At 37.2% G+C, this 26510-nt stretch overlaps 1 protein-coding gene across 18 annotated transcripts in view; it reads left to right on the top strand.

The window, feature by feature from the left end:
• The window catches only part of iqck (IQ motif containing K), an 80601-nt gene that overhangs the window by 22895 nt on the left and 31196 nt on the right, over positions 1-26510 (top strand). For all 18 annotated transcript variants that reach the window (XM_051934098.1, XM_051934099.1, XM_051934095.1 and 15 more), the window contains 2 exons: positions 13660-13737; positions 15502-15586. In XM_051934098.1, coding sequence (XP_051790058.1) covers positions 13660-13737; positions 15502-15586 — 163 coding nt within the window. The remainder of the gene's footprint in view (positions 1-13659; positions 13738-15501; positions 15587-26510) is intronic.

Genomic DNA, 26510 nt, shown 5'->3' with positions numbered 1-26510 from the left:
GGGACCACCAAACCGTCCAGGTTTTTGCTTGCTCCCAGCACAAATGTACTAGGCAACCAGTAACAGTGGGCTCCATAAGATCCTTGGGTGCACAATTTGATGGATCCTGTATTTAGCCAGTATACAACAAATTTGGGGTCCATACAGGCTTGCTACCATGCACAGTAACTGCTTACAGTAAGTGAGGTTTTTAGCAAATGTATTATATAAATAAATTGAATGAGTGGACCACAAGATGTTTCTAGTTTCAAGCATTTACAATATTCCCAAAAGAAGGTTCATGATATTCACTTAATTTGCCCATATTAAAATATATTATATTACGTTTTCAGCAAAAAATATCATCATATGGTGTCTTGTTTTTTAAAATTTGTCTTATCCAATTCAATTCAGGCTACACTGGCAAAACATGCCAAACTGGGCCCAGTTGCATCCAGATATTTTATAAGCCCACTTTATCTATGTTTATCACTGCAGAGGGATGAAGCCTATCCCTTTAACTGTGGGGCAAGTTAGGACTGGCCATAGACACTTGAAAGACTTTCAAACACACTTACATGGACTGTTCTCATTGACCACTTTACTTAACATGCACATCTTTGGGAAATGGCATTAGGATAAACACTACCTAGAGAAGCAAGCAGAAGATGGCAAAGAGTTATCATTACAGATACACAGCAGGATGAGAGTAGAAGAGGGGAGAATGCAGGTAAACGTTTTATGGTAGCTTAGATTGTGCCAGCAGGTGTTAAATCACTGCTGTAATTCCTTTAGACTTATATTTAATTTCTTAATTTAAAAAGTGTTAAACAGTTCACATTCTAAATTTTAAAAATTGGGCCAATGCAACAGCTTGAGCTTAGGGTCATTGAATCTCAGGAATAGATAATTAAGTTGCATTGTAGCAGAACATTGGCTGATCTTGCTCTGGTGTCTTTCAGAAAGGCAGTGTTCAACTCTAAAGTGGCCCTGGATGAAACTCAGACTAGAGAGATAGAGATAGGTACGTCACAGTTAGAAGTACACACAAGTAAAAAATGCAGAAGGCACCAACCCAAGACTTGGACTCATCCAAGCATTTTCAGGACTTTGCATAGCTGAACAGTAACTGATAAATCTGAAGTGGCTAAAAGGGACATTAAAATGGGTCACTTGCACCCTTTTAAAAGGGACACAGAAATAGAGATGGACTTGATTATCAGGGAGGTTGGGATGCAGAATTTCTCTGGAGACAGAAAGTGTCTTATGGTGTGTTGCCTTCCATATGTGGATAGTCTAGGAGTGGAAGGGTGAGGGGTCTGCTGGGGTTGTTGTTTCCAGCCGTCATTGTCCATGTTGGAATAAATGACACAGGTGAGAACAGGCAGCACTTCTGTTTTTTAGATTTAAGGAGACAGTTGTTAAGATGATGAGCAGAGCTGATGTGATGGTCTTCTGTAATGTACTGCCTGTGCCATGTGCCAGTCCAGGTAAAGCTGTGCTTCGGATTTTCATGCATGGCTCAAATTAGGATAGGGCAATATGGGTTATAATTTATATCATAGTATAACTGGATATTCAGATGGTTTCACTATGTCCTGATATGTCTGTATATACTTTAAAGATTGAAATGTAATTTTTTTTTAACAAACAGCAAATGTATTACTGATTTAAGTAGTTAACATGGGTGGCCCTCTTATCCATTGAAAGGCTTGTTAGCACTCTGCTACTCAGATAGATTCAACTGCAGGTGTTCACCTCTCTTAGACCGACACAAGTATGGCTTGGCACTCTATCTCTCTCTCTCTCTCTCTCTCTCACACACACACACACACTCTCTCTCTCTCTCTCTCTATCTCGCCTTTCCTCTCGCACTCTTTTGCTCACTGATGCTGCCACTGCTGAGCAAACACATCACAATGCACAGCTTCTTCTTGTCCTTTTAACCTATTTCTATTGACTTGATAATAAGGCAATTCTCTTAAAGGATTAGTCTCCCTTATTACACACAGTAAGCATACAAATGCATACACAAAGATATACATTTAAGACACTAATATACCATCACAAAGCAACATTTCCTTTTGTATTCACAGTTTTTGTTTTATGTTTAAATGTGTTTGCAATTTTTTTTACTGATTTTTAGCATATAGATAAAACAGTTTTCTCAAAATCCATAATGGAACACACATTTCATAGGGTACAACAGATCAACTGGTATATTGCACACTAATAATAATAATAATGCATTTTATTTATATAGCACCTTTCCCATGCTCAAGGCATTTAAAACAAAAAGATACAAATAGTTTCTACATAGAACAATAAACAAATAAACACAGGATATACAAAAGCATTAAATGGAATAAAAGAAAGAATAAACTAGAGTATAATACTAAATTAAATACTAGAAGAAATGCCTGAACAAATCACATAATTTATGATATAACACACACACAAGTTATGCTGAGCATCAGGACAGTGTGGTAAACTGAAAGAAGGGGCAGAGTGTTAGGTTAAGTTAAACGCTTTCATGAACAGATGAGTTTTAAGTTGTTTTTTAAAGAATGAATGTAGTCCGCTGATCTAATTATTTTCGGGAGGCCATTCCAAAGTCTGGGCGCTATAGAGCCGAAGACCCTGTCACCCACAGAATGCAGGTTATTGTGGGGCACAACAAGACCATGCAGAATCAGAGGACCTTAGTGGGTGAACAGTGATGGAGAAGGTCACTGATGCAGTCCGGTGCAACTCCATTTAAAGTTTTGTAGGTTATTAAAAGAAATTTAATACTTGATTTTGTAAGACACTGGGAACCAGTGAAAGTGAACAGGATGGGAGTGATGTGTTCATTGTTGCTGGTCTGTGTAAGGACTCTTGCAGCAGAGTTTTGAATTAACTGGAGATTTGATACAAGATTTGAAGGAGCACCTGCCAATAATCGATCCAGGATGTGATAAAAGCATGGACAAGTTTCTCAGTATTAAAAAAGTAGAACAAAGAGCAAACATTGGGTATGTTATTGAGGTGGATGTAAGAAAGTTTCTTAATGTGGTTTATTTGGGTGGAGTAAGATAAGGAGGAATCAAGAATGACACCAAAATTCATTGCATTAGTAGAAGGTCTAAAGAGATCACCATCAAGTGTGTCTGAAAAGGAGCTTATTTTCTTATGTGATGCTTTAATGTATAAGAGTATGTATGAGTAGATTAATTAAGTATTATTTAAACTAAGGAATGGGGGGATATAGGAAGTTCAGTACAAGTTAAATAAATGTATAACTTAGAACAAGATAATTTAGAATTTTCTAGCCCACAGTCAGTTGACCAAATTAAAATCATAATACCGGAACAAATGCTTGCCTTAATTCTAGAAGTATTAAGAATGAAACATATTAGTTGGAGTTGTATGTAGTGGTGCATAATCATAATTGTTATATTAAAGAAGTAAGAGGGATATGGGCAAATCTGAGAGACGGGAAAGGGTATAGATAGAGTTTATTTATCCCTGAAGGAAATTTGACAATAGCAATAAAACTAAAAATAGCACAAGTGGACACACTTTAAATTAACGAGGAGCCACATCTTGGTGAGGATATTTGGATTTGACTAAAAACCATTACATTTAGAGGGCTGATAGTGGGAGTGTGTTAAAAGATCCCCAACTGCAGACAATAGTTTCAATGCAGCAAAGTGTTAAGAAAGACCAACTTCTAAATGTGGAGACAGTCATAGAGCAGCAGAACAGGTTTCAAAGAATTGTGCTTACAATGGATGAAAACTTTGATCTGAAATTCATAAGCAGTAATAAATTAAAGAGATCTCCATGTCAGATAAATAAAAAGCTAAAAAAGAAGCAGAAAAAAATCCAGCTGTTTAATGTGTGCAAGGCAAATAAATCCAGAACTGTAGAACCTATGCAAGTAATGGTTTAAAAAATATTAGTAAAGTTGAAAGTCAAATGGAGAAAGATGACCCAAAGAAATTTTATTTAACCTAAAGAACACCAGAATATTAACAGGAAGATTGCACAAAAGAAAACAAACACCGTGTCAAAGTATCAGAAATACACAGATTTAATAAATTAATTTAGTTCTCCTCAATATTGTATGCCACAATGCTTTTAACTTTAGCTACATGAGAGCTTTGTTTTAACTCCCCAGAGCTATGAGAGGCTAAGAATTACAGGGCGGATGACCAAGATTAATAGGCGACCTGCACAGTTACTTCATTGGTAGTGGAAACACTGCACACATTAGGCCTTTGTTTCCATATTACTAAAAAGATGAAACCTCACTAGTGAGAGTCCAGAGAAGCCATGAGGAAAAGACTGAAGAACTTGAACTGTTTAGTTTAAGCAATTGGAGATTAGGAGGTGATTCGATTCGTGTTTAAAGTAATAAATTAAATTAGGACTGTAATCCCAGCTATTGCTTTAAAATTAGTTTTCCAATAAGAAAATGGGGATATGGAGGAGAAGTTGTTTAGGGTAAATTTCCCACAAATATTGTTTCTTCACAGAACCATAATATCATGGAAAAGCTACGAATTAATGTGGTAGATAGAAGGTACTTTGATGATTCCTTCAAAAATTGACTGATTGATATGTTATTTGGAAAATACTACATGAGAAAAATTGACAAATGCTGAGGTGAATGGTGTGTTCTTATCAGAACTGTTTTAATGTGCAAAGAAAATTGGAGTGCCTGAAGGAAAACACATAATGTTTTAGAAAGAACTTTTAAGGTCCACATAGACAATGACCAACACGTAAGGAATTCAAATCCACTCTAAAGAATGTTTAATACAGCAGGACTAATCACTATGCTACCCCATGAAATAAGTGTGATCTGTAACAATAGTAAATGAAAAATAATACATTACAGAAAAGTATTCATGTATACATATTGTGGCGGACGGCTGGGGATCCTGCTCAGCCGGGACGCCTGGAAGATGGGAGGACTGGGAGAGGGACAATACCTCCCCCAGGACACAAGAGGACAGCTGCCCTGGTTTGCATCGGGGCCATGGGATTGAAGCTTAGAAGCTCAACCCTGTTGGGGCCCATGGCCACTGCCAGGGGGTGCCTGGATGATTACGGAGCCTTGGACTGCAGCACTTCCACTACACCAGGAAGTGTTACAGGAAGGTCATCACGGAGCACCTGGAACACATCCTGATGCATTATAAAAGGTGCCACCTCACTCCATTCAGAGAGCCGGAGTCAGGAGGCAGAGGACAGAGCTTGCGGGAGAGGAGTGGAGTCGGCAGGAGAAGAGAAGAAAAGAGAGAAAAGAAGAAAGGACTGAGTATTTGTGGGTGATTGGTGCATAGTGCTATGTTGTATAAAGGACAGAAGAAGAATTAAAAGTGTGTGTTTTTGGGACTTGTGTCTCGGTGTTTGTGAATGTATATTCTTACTTTCTTACTTTACTACTTACCTACACTTACTTTAAAAATGATCTTTAAAAATTACATTGTTATATAGTTTATTTCAACCATTTACTGTACATAATATTTCTGAAATATTTCATGTTTCTCAACAATGTTGAAAATACATTTATTAAAGCTCCTATGTAGGGAAGCGTTGGCAAGTTGAAAGTCAGTAGTATCACCATGTATATTTAAGTAGTAAAGTACAGTCTAATAATTCTGCAATGTTTCAGAATAGAACTGATTACTGATTATTTATATAGAAATACATGCTTGGTAGATTCTGAAATCATTTTTCAAAATTATTATTCTTTAGCTTTAAAATTAGATCTTGTCCTCAATAATTCCTCAGAGAGTTAAAAGCCATTACAAATTTTAAATTGGAGGTCATTTATGGCTGGAGTAGGAAGAAATGTTTAATTTGTTCTTGACTTGTAACAAAGAAGCTGCATCTACAGTACTGTACGCTTACTGTGTTTTGAAAGTATTATTTTAGGTCATGTATTACATTACTTTTGCATATCAAAAGCATTTCTTGATATAGAAACATTGAAATGAAAGGCTCAAGTGACCCAATCCAGTTTAAGGTGTTCTCTTTTTTTAGTATCTAGTCAAAAGCAAAGTACAATTCTTTGGCCCCTGCAATTAATGCTAACATTTTTTAACTATAAGTGCATCAGTTATAAATGTAACACTGCAAACATATGTGTGACGATACAGATGTGAGTACATTTTCATTCTTATAATAATTAGTCATAGGTTTAACTGTTGATTAAGCTTGGGGCAGTATTTGCAAAATTATTTGACTGACTCCCCATGTAAAAATGTTATTGGAATGATAATTTTTGGAAAACATATGAGTGAATGATTGAATGATTGAATTGTGGAGGTAACACAACTACATTTTAGATGAGAAGTAGATTCCTATAAATGAAAATATTGTGTTATCTCAGTAGGCAGTCTTGCCTAGTGGCTTATTGAGTTAATCACCATGCCAGCCTAGGACTGCTTGCTATTCTAGTATTTTGTGTTTGTTCCTGGTAGATTACCTTTATTTTGGCCTCCCCTTTCTGCACCAGTACTTTTCTGTAACTGTCTTTGTTACATTAGCATTCCAGCAAATAAGGTTCATTGTATTCTTCCGTGTGTGTTCAAGGTGTTTTAGAAGCCTGACTCTTGCTATCAGCATTTTAACAAGTATACAGTACTTCTTGGTCACTTCTCATTCAGGTTCAGTATCTTCATCCTTAGCACACGCTGATCTTCCTGCCTTTTTCTCTTGCCTTTGATATAACTTATCACAAAAGAGCTGCTCACTCTTATCCAGACAACAATTTCACCTGTTTTACCCTTCCATTTTTCAGTCACTAGCTCAGCCTAGCTCCTGCCACTGCTGCTTCCCTGTCACATACATATTTATGCTCTTTCATTAAGCTTTTTCATATATTTTACATTCTGTTGCATTAATCATTTTCACAACACTTCACATCAACAACCTTAGACATTTTTTTAATATTGACAACATCTCCTTCATCTCTCTTGCCACCAAAGAAACTATCCCAAATCCACCTCATTTATTGCTGCATTTAACAAATTTTGAGGCTATATGGCTACAGTTTGTAAATTTGATTATTTATCGTATCTCCACCCTCCTTTGGTTGCCTTTCAGGACACAAAGGAACCAAACTTGTATCTTGAATGTTTTAAAAATAAGTTATATTATTAACATTTTGCCTTTTTTATCAGATATTATATCTAAAGGAAAAAGAATTGTATGTAATAACTGCATGTTTATGAATTTGGACATAAAATTTGGACATAAAAAATCATGCAGTCACTCCAGTCATGATGAAGTGCTTTGAGTTACTGTTGCTAGAATAAATTAAGCAGAATATTCCAGATAGTCTCAATCATCTCCAGTTTGCATATCATCACAACCATACCACAGAGAATGCCATACCCCTGGCAAAAACAGTTATGTCAGAGTCCAATTTGTAGATTCCAGATCAGCATTTAATGCTGTTGTACCATCAAAGTTGACCACCAACCTCCTCAGTTTGGGACTTAGTGCCACCCTCTGCAACTGAAGTTTAGACTTCCTAATTGACAGACCTCAGCATGTGTGTATTTGCAGCATCACGTCCTCCATGCTGACACTCAACACAGGCAACTACACAGGGGAGCCCCCTTCTATACTCCTTATTCACCTATGACTGTATAGGCAGTTATGGCTCCATCTCCATCATTAAATTTTCTGATGACACCTCCATTTTAAACTCCATCACAAACAATGATGAGACAGCTTACAAAGAAGAGAGTTACCTGTCGACTCAATGGTGCCAGAACAATAATGTCACCCCTAATTTTAAGAAAACCAAGACTTTGTTCATAGACTTCAGAAAACCGAAGGCAGACCTCACTTTCATTTACACCAGAAGTGATGTTGTTGAAAAAGTAGCTTTGCATTTCTTGGAGGAACTATTGCTGACAAACTGAAGTGAACACACAACATTTCATCCCTTTTGAAAAAGATTCACCACTAGCTCTATTTCCTTATTTGTCTTAGGAAAGCTTACATTTCTCCATCACTGTCTCACATTTCTATAAGTGTGCAGTAGAGTCTACTGTCTGCAAAACCTGGTAGAGCACATTATCAGCTCAAAATTATAAAGTATTGAAGACGGTGGTGAAGATGGCACGTGATATTACCGGCACTAAGATGCCTTCTGCTATGGACATGTACAACACTGCCTTAGAAAGGAAACAATATTATTAAAGATCCCAGCCATCTTACATAGCTGTTTTTCTCATTCCTAACTTTTGGCAAACAGTACAGGATCATTGGCACTCACAACAGTAGATTCAAGGACACTTTCACTCCTTAACCAAAACAGGCACTTGATGGTATGTTCTATAAAGTAAAAATGAAAAGCAGGTTAACAAAAATGAAATGAGAGACTTCTTTGATCTTTTTCTGTGGTACTTCAGTTTTAGGTAGTAGCTCCAGTCATCAGTCTGCTCTATCCTAAGTAAGATGTGCCATGCCTGGAGCGTCTCTCTTTTATAGTGGAGAGACCATAGGAGGCAGAATCAATTACCCTCTGTGGGTGGTTTCTCAGGGCTATGGGAGGAAAGGGAGATGTTACCATCAGTGACCACGCCCCCCTGGTGTCCTGGAGCGGAACTGCTTAACTCAGATCAGCCCAGAAGACAAACCTCACACATGCTTGCATAACGATATATACATATATATATATGTAATGTATATTATATATGTATATTATATAAAAAATCTTGGGACGAGACGAGACCTCTTCAGAGAGACGACACGTCCTGCGAGACGAGACTTTGTGCCAAGAGATTTAACCTCGCCGTGGCCAGAAAAAGACAAATAGTAGATGACAAAGTAGATTCAAAAACGTTACCGCGATACATACACAAAGCAGGTTAGAAATAATCCATCCATCCATTTTCCAACCCGCTGAATCCGAACACAGGGTCACGGGGGTCTGCTGGAGCCAATCCCAGCCAACACAGGGCACAAGGCAGGAACCAATCCCGGGCAGGGTGCCAACCCACCACAGGACACACACAAACACACCCACACACCAAGCACACACTAGGGCCAATTTAGAATCGCCAATCCACCTAACCTGCATATCTTTGGACTGTGGGAGGAAACCGGAGCGCCCGGAGGAAACCCACGCAGACACAGGGAGAACATGCAAACTCCACGCAGGGAGGACCCGGGAAGTGAACCCAGGTCCCCAGATCTCCAAACTGCGAGGCAGCAGCACTACCCACGTTAGAAATAATGAAAGTACTAAAATTCGAAAGTCTCAAAAAATGATAGTAAAGATTACATTAGCCCAAAGAAACAGAAATTATTACTTGGTGAAATAACGGAACAGCGAAAAGAGATCGAATATATTGTTTAATTTAAACTTTAAGTTGGAGACTTGTAGATCGTCTAATTCGTGTTTCCAGGATGGGACAGTTGCGTGTCTCAATTAAAAGAATAGAAAATCTTCTTCTTCATAGGGGCGCGCCTTGGGAGTGGGACCCCCAACAGGAGCAGAGGATCTCTGGGGGAGAAGAGAGACAAGGCAGTGAGAAAAAAGGGCACAGGATTTTAAATGTTTGAAGTGCAGCACAAGATGTAGATCACGTGGCACGGCAGCAGCAGCAAGCCAGCAGCTGATCGAGCAAAGAGGAGGTTAAAAAAAAAAAAAAAAGCGCTATTGTTTCCCATTATATCACCATTTAAGAGGAGATTTCGGAGGAGCGGACGTGTCTCCTTGGGGTGCGTTCAGCCCCCCTCTTCACAATGCGAGCGGCAGAGATGTGAAGTGGCTGGCACATAGGCCGGGGTTTGAAGGGGGAGGGGGTTTGTTGGCGAGCGAAGCACCCTAGTATACAGTATATATATATTTCATTTTATATATACTTTTTTAATCTAATTGTAATTTTGTCAGCTGTACTGATGAGACATGTAAGTAATAATTTCATTGCAGTATTTCCACATCACAATAAACTTAACCTTGACTTTTTTTCTGACCCTGCTTAATTTAAGCTTAGATTTGTAGGGAATTGAGTCTACTCCAGCATATTGAATGGAAAGCAAGAAGTAATAGTGTACTGGGCATCAACCCATCAGGGACATACTCTCTTATTCATATGAAACCAGTCTGGTGTCACCAGTCAGCCCATTGTTCACATTTTTAGAATACTGGAAGAAAAGCAGAATTCCCACACAAGACCCTCATGGAGAAATGAGGAGAACATTCAAACTACACAGAAACAGTGACTGGGCCAGAGTTAATTTGCAGATTCATAAGGGTCTGATGCAACATCAGTATTACTGTGACACTCCATAAAGGAAATAACATTTATTTAAAAGCAAATGTATATTTTAAATATAATGAAATATGTCATCTTAAACCCAATTATAAAACTGATCGCATACTAATTACAAATTGTAATAGGAAACAACATGACAAATTAGAGTGCTAATCATTATTATATCTTGAGTTATTCTATAAAACATTTACAAACAGCCAACTGTTTTAGGCTAACAAAATACAAAAAGCACCAAAAGATAATTTTTTTTATTTCATTATTCTTATTATTACTTTCCTATTAACTAATTAAAGTTTTATCCTGGTCAACATTTCTGGTATGCATTTTTAAGACAAAAGAACACTTAGATTCTCAGATTAGACTCAGTGTCATTCATCTGTAGTTTTATGATTTTTGCTCTGATTCAGTGACATACAAAACTCTTCTCAGAGGTGCAATGAGTTGCATCAAGTTCTGACATTAGCATATTAAGTTTATTTCAAACATTAAAGTTTTACTTATTCAACCTTTTGGATGTAAAGAAGGCTTGATCTTTATGTGATCAGCCATGCATTCTTCCTGTCTAAAACAACATGAAAAATGTTAGAAATGTTGTAAAATATATATATTTTGTTAATATGTATTATCTCAGGGGAATCATTTATTGTCAACAATGTCTGTTACCAAAGCAATCCAGTACTTTTTTTTATTAAAATGGATCGTGCACACTTATAATTTATAGTTATCTAATATTTCCAAAATAATATACACTTTAATAAAAAGATAAGTGACTGTGTGTCTGTCTCTGTGTCCATCTGGATGCTATATCTTTGTCATTCCAAAAATGGTGCATTACAAACATTTTTAGTAATACAATGCATTGCATTTGTCATTCCAATAGCTGGGACATTCCAAATGATTAAAGCAGCATGTATATTTTCATAACAGAGACAGAAAGTGCTCAATGTAGCTACAGAAACCACAACTGGCCACTGTCCATGCATCCAGTTTCTAACCTGCATATTCAGCATGGAACCAGTACTTATCTCTATTGCTTGATAATAATAATAATATATTTAAGTTTAATTTAAGCTGATGTGACAGCATTTTGTTTATTGTTTAAATTCATTTTGTTTTGAGGTGTTTGTGCTTTATTTATGCATATTGTTCTTTGCAAATTAAAAATGGCAATATTGATGAATTCAGTTATAATGATGGTTTCTGATATTTTTTGCATTACCTTCAGACCAAACGTTTGCATGGTTGTGTTTTCAGTGATGGCTTTCTAAACCCTCTTATTCAAGATATAACTTTTTACATTCAGCTCCATAAAACCAGCTGTAATTTTATATGGAGACAGGCAGCTTTTTGCACTTGTTTATTTTCTGGTATTGTAAAATTTATAACACAGGATGGCTCACGAAAAAGTAGTCTTATTAGTAGTCTTATTAATTGTTTTATTAGTGATAAACAAATGCCAAATGTTGCAATTAAACTCAGTTATTTTATTATATTTTTATTATAAGGCAATGCTATTAAAGAATGTTACTGTCCATGTTAAAGGTCGTGGTGAAAATGGTCTCCACTGTCAAGAATGCAAAATTCTGTGCACTGTAACAAGTTCATAAAAACACACCTCAGTTCATCTGTTGTGATAATGTGACATTGACTTATGAGGACCTCTTTCCATATGATCTGCAATGTTTTTTGGGTTTGGTGTAATGCTCACAGAAGCAGTGGTACGCCACTTTTTCAGCAGTTGCCAAGTTGTTTTTTATGAAGGCCTTGCAAAAGGATATTGTTCAGAAAATCTCTCACATATTAACTTCAAGGTCCCTGACTTTGAATATGCAGCTTCGTAATTGAAATATGCTGTTCTAATGAATATGGCATCTTTTTCTCTCCAGCAAGCACACAGATGCTATAACAGAAATGCTGATGCTAGCTTCCGAGGGCTACATTTGATGCAGCTAAAACTAGGGCATGGCTTGTTATTGTACACTAGGCTCCTTTCGATATGATGATTTAATTGTCTGTAGATGATTTTACATTTCCACGATATCCACTCATGCTGCCCCCATTTATGTTACATAATTGCTTTATCCCATTTAATCTAAAAAATAAAAAAGATGTTGGCATGCATGCCTCAGCTTCTATTTTACACATACTGAATACGTGTTACTGTGGTGAGCATGTTGACAGTGGTGAGGAATCAAGGGATTGGGTCATTTGAGAAGTGACTATTCTTTAGTCAATATGCAGATGTCTAAGAAATGCCCCATGAAGAGCTAAATCCCATTCCTGCAAAGAAGATGATGCTGGAGAGTTTGCTCATCAAAAGTAAAGCAGCACAATCAACATCACCGTCATCTGCCAAAAGGAAACTCAGTGCTGACCTTAGCACATACTTGCATGAGAAATGTCTTTAATGCGGTAATAGTCAACTCATTTGGTAAAAAGCGAACTCTTTCCGATCATGGCTTAATTTGTGAGTAAATACTTGTGCTACCAACACCACTTCTGAAAAACTGTTCAGTGTAATGAATAATATTGTTGCTCTCTTCCATACTCTCCTAAAACCAGTTATGATAGACATGCTCATTTTCCTTTGAAAGAAAGCTTAAAATGGGCTCAGATTCATGGCCTGTCTATTTAACTCAAATGAGTTTTGTAATTTTTGTTTTATAGCGAGGGGGCTGTGTATTAGTCTGAAGCAAAGCTATTTATTTGATTTGACTTTCAATTGTTACATTCAATGCGATTTACTTTTTTTGCTTTTTAAGTTTTTTTTGGTGCATTGAAGCTTTTAAGAAAGAGAAAAAAAAAACTTGTTCAAAATTGATTGTTTGATAAATATGATTGGAAAAATGCCATTAAAAGTCATTGAGATTAATTTCAGTTGCATAAATGTGTTGCCTAATAAAGCTCAACTGTGCTACTCAGTGGCTATGGGTGGTGTTTATTTTTGGTATGTTTTTTAGCCTCCTTTTGTAAGATTAAATCAGTAATCAAGACTTTTTCTGAAAGTAAATCATTAATAGGGAATAGTCAATATGACATAAGCCTGCTGTGCACAGAGTTTCTCTTTCATGCACCATTCTGTATTATTTTAGATAGATATCAATCAAGATGTCAGTCAAGTTATACTTCAGTAGCTTGCCTTTGATAAAATAAATCATGAAAGTAATATGAACTATATTCAGCAATCTGAACTCCATAACTTATTCAGAAGTAATGTTAGTCATTGGGGGGCAGTTTATAAAATGAGATTTAATATGACATACAGAGAGAAGGATACATTGACACAAGTAGTGCTATTTCACCTTATGATTTCCAGTCTCTTTTCTTTCTACTGTTGATCTTTCAGGGTGGAACAAAAACTAACCAAGAAACTGTTCTGTCTTTTTAGTAAAAATCCTAGACGTTTTAATGCAGCATTTATAAACTTTGAAGAAATTCCTTTTGTGAAATCCTGGCTGCTAATACAGTGAGTACTGAACTCTTATGTTTGGCTTATTTAAAATGGTAGTATTTAATATTATCACTGATCAGATTTCACCTTTGCATGGTACACAAATTCTATATGGTAAATCATCCCATAATTGAGTATAGTACTTTTATCTAAAAGTGTCTCATGCTGTAATAAATCTCAATAAATCTGTAGTATATTTCCATATTACAAATAAACAGTTCCATGTCATTGTGTTATAATTAAGAGCCCTTTTTTAAAAAAAGGAAAAAGCCTTTTAATAGTGAAAGATATTCTTTCATTTGGGTGTTTTGAAAAAAATTGACTTGCTAATGGTCACACCAGTAGCAGGATTTGAAATCACAACCTCAGGGTTTAAAGCCCTTGGTCCAAAACCTTAACAACTATACCACACTGCCTGCAAAGAATGTTAGCTCTTGGTACAAAACTATAAATATTGTGTACAGAAAAGCACTTAGTTAGATACATAATACTACAGATACAGCCGATTAACCGACAGCACAGTTAATGAGGCCCATGCTCTTATTAAATTTAACAGGCTAAGACAGGTAACATGGCTAGTTTAAAAATACATTACTATTTAATGTTCCATGAATTATTTAAACAGCTAAATGGATTACAAATATATTACATGAATATCAATTCTATGACACATACAGCGTTGAAAAACACATTATATAGAAAATACTTGGCAGACAACATATTGTACAATTCAAGCTTTAATGAACTCAGTCTGTAATATAATTTAGCCAGACCTATTTCCAAAAAAATGTTCCCAGCTTCTACTTAAGTTTCATGACATTCCCAGTAACTCATTAAAACAGTGTAGCCTTTGTGACACTAGACGGCGCTGTCGCTCCTCAAACCCCACAGACAAAATGTCCAGACCTCAAGTAAAAAGCACTAAGAAGAATTTTTAATTATTTTTCTTTGATAAAGTGCACATAAGCACCACCACCACAATACACAATAATCAATAATAATAATACAATAAATCAATCCTCCACTCCCAGCAGCTCTGTCACACTACCACCCAACTCCGACTCAGCTTGCTGGGTTTCCCATAGTCCTTTAAATAGTCCTTGACCCGGAAGTGCTCCTGTCCTTCTGTCCATGTGATTCCATAGCACTTCCGGGTCAGATAAAGACTTATATTTTTCTTCAGCCTGGAAGTACTTCTGTTCTTCCGTCCCCGTGACTTGGGAGTACTTCCGGGCTATACGGGAAACAACAATCCCCTTGTCTCCCTGCAGCGTCACATGGCGGCACCCACGGCACCCAGCAGGGCTGTGAAGCCGAACTCCACCTTCCATGATGCCTTGTGGGAATCCGGGGCACTTCCATGCTGCAGGAAGGACTCCATCTAGCGGCCTGGATGTGTTGGCTGGGATAAACTGCTGGCCGCCTCTCACACCTTAGAGCCCTTCAACATTGGGAGTACAGTTGCATACAGTTTTAACCCCAAATGCAACACATAAACAGTTTAGATTATTTGTTAAGAATGTGAGTCATCACATGCACATCCACCTCAAACTATAAAATTCAGAGTCCCTGCTTTTAGCCTAGCTGTCTAGCTCATCTGTTATTACATCAGCACAGTGTGTAGATCATCTATAATTTAAGGATTCTTTAAGTTTGTTTTTCAAACATTGCAATGTGCGTTTTATAATTATCATATGTATTATGTATCATTCTACAGTTTTCTAAACCAAACTCATATTTACATGTCTTTTGTGTTAATATGTTGTTTTCTTTGCACAGCCCCCGTCCCCCTATTCCCTTGTCGTTGTTGCTGTCGGATGATTCTGCTGCAACTCTTATTCAGGCTTTCTGGAGGGGGTATAAGGTGAGTGTTGAACAAACCCCTTGTGTAAAAAATGAACACATATAATTTGTGTGATTATTTAAGATAAGCGCAAGGAATTTTCTGCCCCTAATACGATATGCATGCGTGGGTGCACATATATGCTTAGGGAAGGGAAAATAGTATGTCTGTTTTGCACAATAAAAGTGCTCAAGTTTAAACATGCTTTTGCTTTGAAGCAGGTCTGTGTCTTGCACTGCCAATAATCTAGTTTCCTGCCATTTTCTGTTATAACCCCGGTTCCGAAAAAAGTTGGGATGCTATTTGAAATGTAAATATAAACAGAACATGATTATCTGTAAATAATTTAAACCGGCATTTAATGAGAATAGAACAAAGACAACATATCAAATGTTGAAACTGAGAAATTTCATTGTTTTATGAAAAATATATGCTCACCCACACAGAATGCTTTTTAAAGACATTTTAATGTTTCATATTATATTGTACACTTTCATTTCCTAATCCCAAATGATAGTTTGAAATTACATTGTAAAATTACTCCAAAATTTTATGGATAGTGTTAGTTAATTGAGAATTAATTAACTGGAAGAGCATTATCTTCTGGTCAAAGAGCAGGCCTTGAACCCAAGTAATGCCAAGGAGGTAATTTTCATTGAAGGAAATGGGTTTGCTATAACAAAAATGATAACAACAGAAGGTTACAGGGTATTAGACACTAATGGTACAAAAAAAATAAACAAGAAAAACACAACAAACCTACTGCCACACCAAGCCTTCCTTACAGAGTTAGCTCGCGGTCTATCAGACAGGGTGACTGGCTCACTGCCTACTTATTACAAAGCTAACCCAATCAAGTCTCCTCGTAATCACACCTCCTGCCTTTTCTTCTTCATAATCTGATCTTCCTGTTTGCCACCCTTTTAGTTCATGACTTTCACTTCACCGGGCCATCCATCACAAGTTAGTTAGTTAGTTAGTTCGCCAAACTTCCGTCACCTTCTAAGGCTGCGTCTCCATGTGTTATAAAGCTTCCTTCAATTCTCTTTATCTTATGCCACCTCTTCCCCCTTCTATTCTGTCTTTTGCTTCCTCTTTTACCATATTTTTGCATATCTTTCTTGGCCTTTCATTAGAACATCACTACAAATGTAATATTTCCCACTTTTTAAAAAAGTCAGTCATAAACATAGCTACAAACAGCAATGAACTTTATCCAGCCCACCATAGATACTCTAAATCATCTATTTTTCATTTCACTTTTTATTCATAAATTCATTTATGAGTCCATCAGTCCTCCGTATGTGCACAGAGGGAGTATCAAGAATGCTTCAACCCTTTCTGGTTGAGTGCAGTTTTGGGGTCAGAAATGTGAGCATTTTTTGTGTGTGAATTTGCTTTTTATTATTCGTGCCTGCAGATCTCTATTCCTTCTCAAGGCAGTAGAGCACTGTGTTGTGCAATACAGTGTATTTCTTATAGTATTTGAGGAAATACAGGGGAAGTTGGACATTTATCCTCTGCTTACAAACCCCCTTTCAGATATGGTAAAGGGATGTACTGTCAATTTGCATTCCTGTTCTGGATCAAAAAATCATACCCCTGGATATGCACCTGCCCAGCTTGTGCAAGTACAGAGCTTAAGGATATAACACAAGCCGTGGAGACATCTATCACCTTTTCAACCATGCCAATGAAAGCACACAAGTCAAGTTGGGGAGCATGCACTGGTACAATGCGTTGCCGCACCTACTACATGATGAAATAACTTGGGATCCCGGCTGGCAACCTCCCAGGCAGACATGCGGTCCAGTCCTACCCTCCGGAAATTACCCTCTATCTGCTGTAGCCAGGTGTTACGTGGGAGACCCCTTGGCCTGGTCCAGCCACTCGGGTCCCCAACAATGAGGATCTTATGAGCTGGATCATCCTCGGGGAAATGCACCACATGGCTGTAGTGCCGTAACTTATGCTCCCTCACAATGCAGGTAATGTGCCTCATACGAGACTCCATGAGCAACCGCTCATTCAACACAAAGTCAAACCAAAGGCATCCAAGGATTTTCCAGAGAGCCACAGTACCAAAGGAGTCCATTCTTCGTCTCAGGTCACTGGATAGCGTCCATGTCTCGCAAACCATATAGCAAGACAGGAAGCACACACCTTTGGAAAAAAGTTGCATTTACATTAATTAAATATGTATGTTATAAATAATTAAGATTTTGGAAAGTAGCTTCTTTTCTTGATTTCAGGTTCATCTACTAACCATCACCCCTTATCTGTTAGTTTAACAAAGGCATACTTCATGTTATGCTGAAACATGTCCCTAAAACGCCTGGTTTTAGTGACTGCTTTCCAATGTAGATGCTCACAGAAAAACAATGAATGTTGGAAATATCCAAGAGCTCTTTCTACTGCCGAATGGCAGAAACGGTTCTAATAGTTTTTTTCAAAGTGCTATTAGTAGAATAAGAGTTTTTATTGATCCTCAGGCTGTTTGAAAGTTAAACAAAAATTGTAGTTCTGTAGTGATTAAGAAGAGCACATCATCAAAATGTCTGGCAGAGAGAGGTTGGTGCCTGATAGCATCTTTGATAAGAAGAGCTTGGCCAAGAATATATTTTTGACAGTCTAAGACTCTTTTCAGATGAAAAGTTAAAATAAATACAAGGTAAAGTTTATTAAGTCTTTTGCAGATCCAGCATTTTGCAATAAGGAAATAGTAAACAGACAAAATACTTATTATTAAGAGTTTTTTATGTCAATTATGGAACATATTTACTTTATGTGAAACTATTTGGACTTTTAAGAAAGTAAATTGCTGCAATGATTAAAGCCCAAAAAATCATAGTTGTTAAATTTAGTGAATTTATATATATGTGTGTATATATATATATATATATTTATATATTGTGGCACCCGGCTGGGGTTGTCGCCCGGCTGGGATGCCCAGGAGGACCGGAGGAGGGCTCATGCCTCCTCCAGAACACGAGGGGGCGTCCGCCCTGGTTGCTTTGGGGGCCACGGGTACAGAGCTTGGAAGCTCTACCCTGTATGGGCCCGTGGTCACCGCCAGGGGGCGCCCCGATGCCTTGGGAGCCCTGGACCTCAGTACTTCTGCCACACCCGGAAATGCTGGGGGGAAGAGTATTGGGGACACCCGGAGGACTTCCGGATGCACCACCAGAGCTTCCGCCACACAGGGGTGTGGCCACAGAAGCTCATTGGGATGCACCTGGAGTCCATCCGGGGTGTATAAGAGGGGCTGCCTCCCTCCTGTCAGGGGCAAGAGTCGGGTGGAAGAGGACGAAGCTTGGTGAAGAGGAGTGGAGGCGGACCAGAGACATTTAAGGCATTATGTTGTGGCCAGGACTTAAAGGGGTGATTGGTGCTGAGGCACTGGGTATGTGCACTGTAAATATGATTAATAAACGTGTGTGTGGTGAAACCATCGTGTCTACCTGTCTGTGTCCGGGCTGTTCCCCACAATATACATATATATATATATATATATATATATATATATATATATATATATATATATATATATATATATATATATAATATATATATTGTGGTAATAATCAAGCCTTGACACAATAAAGAAATTTGGGGCAGCCTCCCATTTAATTGAGAATTGGCTCCTGAATTGCAAAAAAGGTTGATTCAAAGGTCTTTACAGATAGAGTCCACAGCAGAACTGCACAGATTAGGAAACATTGCAGATATATATTTGAAAAGCAGGAAAAAGAGGAATCTTGGGACCGGAACCAGAAATGAGGTCTTTGGGTTGCGACTTCTTGGGATGTGAAAATTATGTCAGTAGGAGGTGGAACCGGAAGTGATACTCTTCTGGGGCAGACCCAGAAGTGATGTTATCCTGAGAGCCAGGCGGAATTTCCTGCTTGTGGTGTGCGGGGAGATAAAAGAAAGGATTAGTGCACTCTGCCACCCCTATGTCTTACTTGGAATTACCTTCTTCTCAACCCTTTAGCTGCCTCCCATGGACATGTGTGTGACAGTATAAATACTTAAGTACTTATACTTATTTATACTTGTATCTCTTACATTTATTTCTCTTCTGGTTCGTCCTGCTTCCACTTCAAAACCGGCCCTGCCCACACGCAGCCGACATGGCATTTCTCGATTCCTATTCATTGTCTTCCATGTCATGCACTATACTGGCCTGCTGAGCGTAATACATCCAACAAGTACTCGAGGTGCTGCCACAACGGTAAAGTAGCTTTACCACCTTTGCGGGAGCCACCTGTGTCTTTACAACAGCTTCTTACACAGCAAACATCAGAAGGTAAAAATTATCGTGAACACATTTGAGAATACAACTCTTCTCTAGCGTTTGCTTCCATGGGTGCACAGATAACTCAACCTCCTGGCCACGGACCATACTGTTTTAAAATACACTTCTACCTCTCCAGGATATGGACAGTTGTATGTTTTTGACACAGCGCAAGCTACTGAAGTACGCTTACAAAATAAAGCAAACTGCATGCAGCGAAAATGTACTTCTCTAGCTAGATTCCATGCTCAGAACCATCAACCCCTTCGCTAAATCATACAAACACATGCATGAAATCACTCAGTCCAATCCAACAGCATCTGTACGAATGGTTTTCAAGGAAAACCCTGGGCAGGATTTACGACGATACAATGCCCCGACATTGCAGCAATTTTCGTCAGAGAAGATGGCGAAACGCCTGCTGAAAGGGACATTTGCAACTATACCATACGCAACTCCTGTAAACAGATTTCCACACTCAATATGAATTGCGATCCTATGGTTTACCCTCTTTTATTCCCTTACGGAGACATTGGCTGGCACAAAGATTTACAACATGTTCCAGATAAAAGAACCGCCAAGCGAATAAGGCTTACTCAATGCCAATTTTACGCATACAGATTAGCAATGAGGAATACATTTAGTATTTTGCACTCCAGCGGCAAACTATTTCAACAGTACGTCGTAGATGCTTATGTTAAAACAGAGGGCGCGCATCTCAACTATCTCAGATTACATCAACAAGATCTGCGCGTGGAACAATACAATGTTTGAATACAGACACACTGCAAGCAAACGCTGAAAATAACAACGTACGTGTAGGCAAAATGATCATATTACCGTCAACATTTCCAGGAAGTCCAAGATGCATGCAACAAAACTATCAGGATGCCATGGCCATAGTATGTAAATTCGGAAAGCCTGTTTTATTTATCACTTTCATATGTAATATTACTTGGCCGAAAATTCTACATGCACACTGTGTCTTTCAAGAAGTATTTATTTCTACTTGATTTCTGAATTATTTTCTCACCGTTTTCCGTTCCTACTCATACACCGCCGTATGCTACGGTGGGCGTAAGCTAGTACTTAATATTTATTTATAAATGTATAAATACTTAAAATATATCAAATCAGTGAAATTTCTAAAGATTAGGGGAAAAGATGGCATGGTCCCATTATAAAACATAAACACTGCTAACTTGTTATTTTTTTTCAAAACAATGGAAGCTGTTGTATTGAGCAGTTTTTCTCAACCACTGGGTTCCCATTGTTTATAATGAGAGTGGCTTGCAGTGTGTTGTGCAGGTGGGTCGCACTCCAACAATCCCTTCACCCCATTCTGACGATCATGCTCAATTCTCCAAGAGTGGCTCCTCGCCTTCTGACGATTAAGGTCAGAATCAAAAAAAAACATAAAAGGATGTAATACTAATAAGGATGCAATACTCCTAAGAAAATCCTTTAAACAACAGTGGCTCCCACTTTCAGGCTTTTGCATTCAGTTTAAACAGCCTGAAGGAGGGTCCAGGAGTGGTGTTGTAAGCATGGTCCCACTTCTTGGGCCTCTACCCATAAAGAACATGGAATATCTGCACATCAGCTGCTCTTGCTGTAGTGAAGGTGGCAGCTGTCTTCCAGCTGGTCTTGACAGTGTAGATAGAATATCGCTCCAACAGGTATTGAATGCTAGCTTGGCTAATTCATTTAATCATTCCCCAGATCTGTGATCTTTGTCAGGACAGCTGAGGCATCAATCAGCTTGTCCTCAATATCTTTAGGACTATTATAAGTTTGATGGCAAACATTCAGAGGGCTTCTTTAAGGGCATCACAATATTCATGAAAATGACCATCCACCGTATCCTGAAAAACCTTAAAAATCTGCAGTTCCTTTTGAATTGAACTGCTGAAAAGGAAATGTTTTTTTTTATTTTAAAGAGGTTCATTTTGTTATGAATTTCAGAGTTACCAAGCACAAACTCCTGGACAATGACTCAAAAATGTCCACTATAGGGGGGAACCATCAACATCGGCTAGTCACAGAAAAAGGCCAACAAGGAATATTTAGAAATAAAATATTTATTTATATAAAAATGATTTTTGGCACAAAGTAAACCCCAAAGAGCACAAAGACAAAGTCAATCCAAGGCAAACAATGTCCAAATACACAAATTCAAAGTGCAATTGAAGCACAGAGCATAGGGGGTCAAAAATCCAGAAATTTCACAGAAACACGAAAATAATTGCAACATCCCTTTAAATTTTAGGTTGTGTTTCTTAATGTCCAATGCTAATGTTATTTGTGTCTAGGAGCCCCTGATATATATATATATATATATATATATATATATATATATATATATATATATATATATATACAGGGTATATATATATATACAGGGTATATATATATATATATATATATATATATATATATATATATATATATATATATAGTTTGACTAAAATAATACACAGACACGCACACACACATATACAGCTAGCTTGTGATTTCCAACAAATTTGTTAATAGGAAAAAAATACAGTAACTATTTACACAAAGCATTCAACAAATGTACATAAGAGTTAATTAAACTAAAATTTTCAACCAATGAGTCTTAACAAATGTATTTTTTCTCTCTCAATATCAATCCAGTTAATTTAAAAACAAAGTGTAGATCAATTTACTTTTAGTATTCCATTTCTCTATCACTGCTTAAACTACTATAACATGTCCACTTATATGGGTTCATGTATCAACAAAGAAAAAAATATCTTCCAAAGTCAGTCCCATTTGTCTGCAGTTCATCTTATAGCTTCTTCCTGTCAGCTTGCCACTTGTAAATTGGCAGGGAAAAAAAAACAGCTAGTATGCACAGCAAGTAAACTTTTACAGTAAAATAAAAACCCTAAATAACATCACACTCACCAGACGTCAGTTTCTTTCCTCTGTTTTTTTTAGTTTCTGTCCTCTGTTTTCTTAGTTTCTTTTAAAGAACGCTTATCGGATGTCTGGTCCGTTTAACTCTTGCTTATAAATCGGCATTGCTATGTGTTTTTTTTTTTGCTTTTTCTTTTTAATGCTCACCTTTTTCTTCTCTTTCTCAGCGTGTGTATTCACGCCAGCGCAAGGGTATTTACAGCTCCTCTGGTTCTCATTAGAAACTTCCCTAAAGTACATTCTTCTTTAATGAAATGAATGGTAGTTTCCTAGATTCTTATGCGTATATACAGTACTACTGATTTATATTTATTTAGTTTAGTTGAATCAAAATACAAACATATCACCAACAGCGCATTCATAATGAACCACAAGGGACTGTGAGTTTTCCTTAGTTTGTGGTGCTGGAGGAACATGCAGAAAACACACAGAATATAAAAGAAGATAAACAGAAACTGACAATATTAGCATTAACAAGAAAATCAAAATGAACACAAAAGGCCTAAAAACAGCATTTGAACCCCAGTTAGGTGAGGCACCATGGCTGAAATGTTGTTCCTCCATTGTGATTGCGTCTTGGCCAGGTGAGGGAACACCCTCTGGGGTGCTAGCCCATCCATGCCTTCCATCACAATATAGCATGTTACTTTAATTTTCAACAAAACTAAGTTAGTTGCCTTATAGGTTTATAGATGGACTTACAGTAGAGGACAGAACTAAGTATTAGATACATGGCAAAAAAGTTCAACCAATAATTTACTTTTTCCTTATATTTTCCTTATATAGCTTTCTTCATCCAAACATTGAAAAGTTATAAACCCTCAAAACATCATGCGTGTGCTTGAGGTATCATAACAACAAGATAAAAAGAAATTCCCATCATGTTGTGAATTCTTCACCGAAAGATATTCCAATAATACAATTTATTTGTATAAAGTAAACATTGGACCAGTCTTTTTAACAATCTACATATAAGAGAACCTAGGAAAGTGTCCAAGACTCTAGTGTTGAATTAAAGTATTTAATAGCAGGTTTAACTCTTCAGCCAGGCTGTAATCATGACCTATTAATTTATTGGGGGAAGGGGTCTTCAAACATTGTGCCAGTTTCACTTTGAAACTCTCATGTATTAGAAATAAGCCATATATTAGCCTGAATAGCAGTTAACATCAATATACTTATGTTCTTATTCTGTATTTAGATTTGTACAATATTGAAATATAGTATTTATGTTCTTATCTCAAATCACCACAGAGATGCAAAAAAGTTCAAATCAAGTCTCTTTCATGCTCTGCCTACTAATATATCTAATTGCTTGCTCTTTTTGCTCCTCATTTGCATTTTTATTATCATTCACCCTGCCAGAAGGAGACTTCAGATGTTCCTTCTCAGCCTCCAAATTAACAACTATTATCATTAAATAGTCACTGTTGCCATAGCAAAACCAAGCATTTCTGAGCAGAATGTGTGAAAGGGAAGGTGGAGGAATGAATAAAAAACCTTTTATTAAATTAAAAGCTGAGTCAGAGTACATGTCCTAGTGGAAACAAAGCATGGATGCCTTAAGGTTGTTTTGGTGTTAACAGCTAAAGTCTAAAATGAGAGGTGAAAAATTGAGCCTTACACAAGAATTGAAGAAAATTAATAAAAGCAGTAGACTGTTATTCTTGTCTCTCTTTTTCATTTAAAGGTACAGTTAACACAGGCCCTCCACTGCAATAAACACTAAGGGATTCAGAGTAAAATTCAGATTATAACTATCTTTCCTACCCCTTAGATATTTTAAGCTATTTTATTGTGTTAAAATCCATCTATCCTTTTCCTGAAACATAGTAAGGGAAAGAAGGAAATAGCAGCATGGCATTTAAGGCAGGAACCAACTGTTATTTTTAGTGAACTTGTGCTTCCTGAAAAAAATCATTATTTTATAATACTAATAATTACAAAGTAAGTTATTTTATAATAATTCTAGCCCAAATCCACACCCAAACACTCTTGAAAAAAGACAGCAGATGGAAAAACATTCAAATATTAGAGAAAAGTAGCATTTACCTTGACTTCTTATTCTATTTTAACTTCTTAAATCAAAGGATCTTAAAGACAGCACATTAATATTATCATTCTACATTCCTAGACTCTCTGGTGCAACATAAACAAAGTCCAGTTTCTAGTATGTGGTTGAGATTTAAGTCCTCCAGCTGTGTCCAAGTGCCTCGTTTCACAGTAAAAATCTAGAGGCTGGATGACATAACTTCCAACTAGACACCACCCATATATTAACCATTGTGACAGAATCCACGAGTAAGTGTCATCTTATTCAAATGTTATTAACAAAATTAGCCAAGTATAGTGCCCTTCATAATGTTTGGGACAAAGACATAATTTTCCTTGATTTATTCCTCTGCTCCACAGATTAAAATTACAAATCAAACAATTCAGATATGATTAAAGTGCACATTGTAGATTTTCATTTAAGCTTATTTGCATACATTTTGGTCACACCATGTAGAAATGACAATTTTTTTATGTGGTCTATCCATTTAAGAACACCATAATGTTTGGGACATGACAATTGTAGCTATGTTACAGCAGTCATATTTTGTATTTTGTTGCATATCCCTTGCATGCAGTGACTGCTTGAAGTCTGCGATTAATAGAAAGATATCACCAGGTGCTGAGGATCTTCTCTGGTGATGCTCTGCCAAGCTTCTAATGCAATCATCTTGCTTGTTTTGGGGACTTGACCCCTTAAGTTTTCTATTCAGCATATGGAGGGCATGCTTAGTTGGATTTAAATCGGGTGATTTGCTTGGATATTCCAGAATTTTTAGCTTTCAAAAACTCCTGTGTTACCTTAGCTGTATATTTGGGATTATTATCGTGTAGGATGAAGTGCTGTCCAATGAGTCTGGAGGCATTTACTGGAACTCAAGCAGATAAGATGTTTCTGTACACTTCAGAATTCATTGTGCACCTGCTCTCAGCTGTTCCATCATCAGTGAAGATAACTGTGCCACTACCTGTGTCAGCCATACATGCCCAAGCAATGACACCCTCACCACCATGTTTAACAGATGAGGTGTTATGCTTTGCATCTTAGGCAGGTCATTTTCATCTCCACAATTCACTCTTGCCATCACTCTGATACAGATCCATCTTTGTCTCATCTGTCTACAAGACATTTTTCCAGAATATTCTGCAGACTCTTTTAAGTACTTTTTTTCACAAACTATAATCTGGCCATCCTGTTTTTGTGGCTAAGTTGTGGCTTGTGTCTTGCACCGTGGCCTGTATTTCTGTTCATGAAGTCTTCTTGTAGTCTCTGACACATCCAAATTTTCTCCTGAAGACTGTTTCTTATCTGTCAGACAGGTGTTTGGGGCTTTTTCTTTGCCCTAGGGGGGCACGAAGTAACAAAAAGGGGGGCGCGAAGATGTGAAAAAAAGAAAACAAGAATCGAAAATATGAACAATACATCTATTGAAACCAAAACAAATTAACTTAAACTACACTCTGATAGTAGAAAAATAAACATAGAGTTAGATAAATGTCAATAAAAATTAAGTGGGTATAATAAAATATGCATTTATGATATATCATTAATTAAAAAGAACAAATTGGTATTAGTGGGCTCCTTTCAAAAAAAACGTTAGGGGGACGCGATTAAAACTGTTATGAAAACTCGGGTCGCAAATACTTAAGAGT

This window comes from Erpetoichthys calabaricus, chromosome 11 (genome assembly GCF_900747795.2).
Source record: "Erpetoichthys calabaricus chromosome 11, fErpCal1.3, whole genome shotgun sequence".
Lineage (NCBI taxonomy): Eukaryota > Metazoa > Chordata > Cladistia > Polypteriformes > Polypteridae > Erpetoichthys > Erpetoichthys calabaricus.
The sequence above is the reverse complement of the archived record's forward strand: the minus strand, read 5'-3'. Positions and strand labels throughout refer to the sequence as shown.